Source organism: Takifugu rubripes, chromosome 12, assembly GCF_901000725.2.
Source record: "Takifugu rubripes chromosome 12, fTakRub1.2, whole genome shotgun sequence".
Classification (NCBI taxonomy): Eukaryota; Metazoa; Chordata; class Actinopteri; order Tetraodontiformes; family Tetraodontidae; genus Takifugu; species Takifugu rubripes.
In genome coordinates this window covers 8975435-8978654 of record NC_042296.1, presented here as the reverse complement: position 1 = coordinate 8978654, position 3220 = coordinate 8975435, and the positions used below count along the sequence as shown (strand labels likewise).

At 44.3% G+C, this 3220-nt stretch overlaps 1 protein-coding gene across 1 annotated transcript in view; it reads left to right on the top strand.

The window, feature by feature from the left end:
- Positions 1–672, top strand: part of LOC115251840 (adseverin-like) — a 4817-nt gene extending 4145 nt beyond the window's left edge. Inside the window, exon 8 of the mRNA XM_029845511.1 lies at positions 657–672. Coding sequence (XP_029701371.1) covers positions 657–672 — 16 coding nt within the window. The remainder of the gene's footprint in view (positions 1–656) is intronic.
- The last annotated feature ends 2548 nt before the right edge of the window (positions 673–3220 follow it).

Sequence of the window (3220 nt, the reverse complement as noted above, 5' to 3'; positions counted from 1 at the left end):
TTCTCCTCCCTATCTGAGAAAGACTCGCATCATCTTAAAGCCCTAATTCCACCCCCTCATCATCTGGTTGACCTGGTTAGAGAGCAACAATGCTCCAGCTCCATCAGAACATGCACCACATCGCCATGACGACCTCTGAACTATGAAAAGGAGTCTGCCTGTTGTAATATGAGCGTATGGATGGGAGATGCACGCAGTTTAGTTTACACTTGTTCCTTTTTACTGAGTCTTGACTGGTTCCACGGGGAAGTGGGTGGAAATTGAAAACAAAACAAGACAGCAGAGGTCCTTCAACGTGGAGAACAGGTCCTCAATCAATACGTATCATCACCTAAGTGATTCAGTAACAGAGATCTGACAAACAAGCAGCATTAATGTGCCTCCAACAGAGGTGTTGGGCTCAAAAGGCCTTTCCAGGCTTATAGACATGAGCTAAACCTTAAAAACAAGAGAAAGAGCTGATTCCAGATCAGAGCTGAATCATCATTACAAGACTGAAGACTCGACTTTCACAGAAAAAGCTTGTTCAGAAATGTGGAAATTAGCATTTGGGCCGATTTAATTACCTTTGGACGGAGGAACATTGACTGAGCAGCCTGTGCTGTATTTGCTATCTGAATCTGAGGGCTCTCTAAATTCTGCCCTTACACATCCAGCCAGCAAGGTCCTTGATGTTATCAAAGTAATTTGACCCTGCTTTAATCATTGGGAGAATTGAGCAGCCCCCCACCACCCCGCCTGGAAGGAGACAAAATCCAATCACTCATAAGAGAGGTTATTGATTGATGTAATCTTATTGGATGTGAGGCGGTGGAGGGGACCTGATTGATTGCTTTTGTCCACTACACGTGTTGATCTTGGTTGGCGATTTTGTTCACTTTCATCTGCTATTTAATCTGCCCCCCCCCCCCGACTGGAGTCCCTCTGGGACCCGTCCTGTCGTGTGTGGGCCCGACGGTACGCAACTGGAAGCAGCATCCACTGATCTGGTAAATTTCAAGCACTGTTTGAAATGTTCGCTCCCTCAGGATTTACAGCTAAATGAATGTGTAGCAAGATAAGCAGACAGGATCGAGTCCAGCTCATCCAATTAAATACATTTCATAGAATAACAGCACGGTCTCGACATTAGCGACTGTATAATGTGCTAGTCGCTACGTCTTAGCCGGGCTGGTTAAGGTAAGGAAAAGGGAAGCTTAACAAGAGTTAAAATTCTCCTGAGCTGAATATAATTAGAGGTGTTGATGCTCCAATATTGGTTAAATGTAACAGCGGATCACTCGTTCTGGACTAGATTAATTAGTTCTTCTGTGGATGGGCCATCTATCAAAAGACTTGAATTAGCATTCGCTGTCTTCCTTATCTGAGGTGACTCGGTAACGGCAGTGACTAAAAAAGTGCTCAACTAAGGAACCTTAGCGGTGAAACACTGAAGCGGAGGGTTATTGATGCTCGCCGCTCGCCAGCGTCTTTGTATCCAGTCTATTGTATTGACAGTAGAAGCTAGAAAAGTTTTCTCCACAGCGGCGGCTCGGCGTGCTGAGGTCAAATGACTGAAACAAGGCAGTAAATTCATCAAGTGGCCAATGCAATTATCTGGGGAGGGGCCACGTGGCAGAAATCAATGTGACACAAAGCTCTCAGCCACTGGGTCTCACCCATGACAAAGTGCATCGGTTCCTTCTTTCTAGGAGAAAGAATGGATCGCTGGACGAACGCCCAAACGGCTACTTTTTGATTTGCTATCGATCTGCGATGTTTAAAAGAAGAAGCGATTTACAAAAAGTGGGAGGCCGTGAAGGTACCAGGAAGGTGTTGAAGGGCCGAGTGAGCATCCGTCTTCATTGGCTCATTTGTATAACTCATTCACGGCTCGAGAAAAGGGGAAGCAAACAGATCACTTTGGCCCTTCGCGTCTTGTGTTCCAAGTGTCCCGTCCTTCCCAGCAGGGGGCCCCAGTGTCACAGACACAGCAGCAGAGTGACGACTTCCACCAAGCCTCCACTGATGCCACAAAATCAAGACTTTTCTAGGACCCTGTTCACTAACGTCCATAGTTACTAAAAACTGTATTACGTGGTGATGTAAAACAAAAAAAAAAGGGGGAAAAAATAGAGTTATCGGAATCGGACTTGGCACAAAATAAGATTTAAATATTGTTTTACGGGCTCTTTAAGCGCTGTGGCTTGCAAAACAACTTAAGGGTGAATACATTTCCCTACTTGGCCACTCTTCCCACACACGCTTGTTTCCTTCTTTAAAGAGACATGAGGAAAGAGAGGATTCAGCAGAAACAGAAATGCTGCCATTACCCCCCCCCCAGTAATGGGAAACACACTCAGCACTGGATTAGTTAGTGCTTTTCTCTCTTTATCCCCCAGTTCCACCTTCTTCTCAAGCCACATTTCAGAACACGGATCCAGATGACAAAAGCTTGGTAAGAAATGGACAACTGCTCAGCCTAATAGGGAAAAGCCATGGCAGATATATGACCCCCCCCCCATGACGGTTTAAATCCATTTAAAGGGCTTTTGAGGTTCAAATGGTCGGACTGGCATCTCCACCTCGGGGTTATTTAAATCCGATTTTTCTTTAAAGGTGTTTATTTTTTGTAGTTTCTACTGAGACGCGTGACCCTTTTGTTACCCAAAGGATTTAAGACAACTTGTGAAACTAATTATGACGTCAGGGGACCCAAGATAATATCATCTAAGAAGAAGGGACTTTTCTTTTGAAGGGGAAAAATGTGCACATCCTGTAGCCTTAATGAATCGCTCTCATCGTCTCTACTGTTTTTTTCCAACCGCCCCCCTCCCCCAACGAGGCAGCCTCTTCCCAGGTGATAAATCACAGATGACAGAGAGCATTACACGCACAAACGGACCGCCGCCACAGCACCTTTACAACAATTAATTAACTCTCTGACACTCATTTATCACTGCAGCAATAAGGTGAAAAAGTCAAGAGTTTATTAAAGCTCTGCTTCATTTTAGGGAGCAGCAGGCCAGAAGCTGAGACACTTTACAAACACAACAGCAACATTCTTACTGCAACCTGAACACACAAATTACACAATTAGCTAGATTGACCTTCTTCACTAAACTAATATCTGAAAAAACAAATAATGGCATTAAAAAAGCACTGAAACGTATCATCAGAACAATATTATGCAAACAAGGAGGACGAGATTTGTCGGGTCTCTTCAATAAATAATGACATT